General features: G+C 25.5%; 1 protein-coding gene across 1 annotated transcript in view; it reads left to right on the top strand.

Moving 5' to 3' along the window:
- Positions 1 to 705: 705 nt before the first annotated feature.
- Positions 706 to 1,659, top strand: part of DDB_G0282067 (cation diffusion facilitator family protein) — a gene marked incomplete at both ends in the record, with an annotated part of 1,722 nt that continues 768 nt past the window's right edge. The window contains one exon of the mRNA XM_635353.1: positions 706 to 1,659. This exon is cut by the window's right edge and continues 768 nt beyond it. Coding sequence (XP_640445.1) covers positions 706 to 1,659 — 954 coding nt within the window.

Genomic DNA, 1,659 nt, shown 5'->3' with positions numbered 1-1,659 from the left:
TTTATTTTCACACAAAAAAAAAAAAAAAAAAAAAAAAAAAAAAAAAAAAAAAACACATCTTTCATAAAACTTATCTTTGTATTATTATTTATATACTATAAAAACTAAAAACTAAAAACTAAAAAAAAAAAAAAAAAAAGTAGAAAAGTGTTTGATAAGATAAAATAAATGGCCAGTTCAGAAACTTCGTCGTTGTTAGGGTAAAATAAAAAAAAATAAAAAAAAAAACAAATTTATATTTTTTAAAAAAAAAACACTTCACTTCCACTTAACAAATCACATCGTTCCTTCTTTTTATACCAAATTAAACAATTGTTAATTATTAAACTATTTTTTTTAATTTTATTTTGTTTTTTTTTAAAAAAAAAAAAAAAAAAAAAAAAAAAAAAAAAAAAAATATAAAAAAAAAAAAAAAAAAAAACCAAAAAACAAAAAACAACCCTCCCGTTTGCAGTTTTTTTATTTGAATCATATAAATAAACGGATCATTGTTTTTTTTTATTTTTATATTTTAATTTTTATTTATTTTTTTTTTCCAAAAAATCTTTTTATTTTAATACCTCTTATTAATATTGTTTTTTTTTTTTTTTTTTTATTTTTTCAAATTAAAATAATTAATAATTAATATATGGAATAATAAAATATAAATATAAATAATAATAAATAATTATAATACTATAATAATAATAATAATAATAATACAAAATGTATAATAAAAATAATAATAATAATAATATAATTGATGACAATGATTATGATGATGATGATGATGATTATAATTATTATAATAATAATAATTATGATTATAATGAAAATTTAATTAGTAAAGATACAAAGAAACAAAAAGATTTAGAGAAAGAACCATTAAGTAAATCAATTGCATTTATTTCTATTGGTACATTGACATTGTTATATGTTATTGTTGAATTAGGGGCAGCATTATATGTTGGATCATTAACATTGTTATCGGATGGATTTCACAATTTATCAGATGTAGTTTCATTAGTTATTGCATGGTGGGCACAAAAAGCAGCAAAGAGAGACTCTGATAATTTCATGTCTTATGGTTGGGCACGTGCTGAAATCTTAGGTGGTTTAACAAACGGTTGCTTTTTACTATCGATGAGTCTTTATGTTGCATTGGAGGCAATTCCACGTTTCATCAGACCTGAGCCAATGGAAAGTGGTCTAATCTTTATGATTGTTGCAGGTTCTGGTTTAGCAATTAATATTTTAGGTACTATAGTATTTGCATGTACTGGTATGTCTCATGCTCATTCACACGGTGGTGGTGGTCATTCACATGGCGGAGGTGGTGGTCATTCACATGGTGCTGAGAAAGAGAAAAAGAAAGAAAAGCATGGCCATTCACATGATGGTGCAGACAAAGAGAAAAAGAAAGAAAAACATGGTCATGGCCATTCACATAGTACCGCTACCACTGCTGTAGGTATTAATAGCGAAGAACATAATCATGACGACCACGATCACCATGACCATTCCGAAGAGAGTCATGGTCATTCACATGGTGGTGAAAAGAAGAAAGAAAAGAAACATGGTCACAGTCATTCACATGGTGGTGGTGCTGCTGAAGGTATAAATATTAATGATGAGCATGACCATGATCACGAAGGTCATCATGATCATTCAGAGGAAAAT

This window comes from Dictyostelium discoideum (genome assembly GCF_000004695.1).
Source record: "Dictyostelium discoideum AX4 chromosome 3 chromosome, whole genome shotgun sequence".
Taxonomy (NCBI): Eukaryota; Evosea; class Eumycetozoa; order Dictyosteliales; family Dictyosteliaceae; genus Dictyostelium; species Dictyostelium discoideum.
The sequence above is the reverse complement of the archived record's forward strand: the minus strand, read 5'-3'. Positions and strand labels throughout refer to the sequence as shown.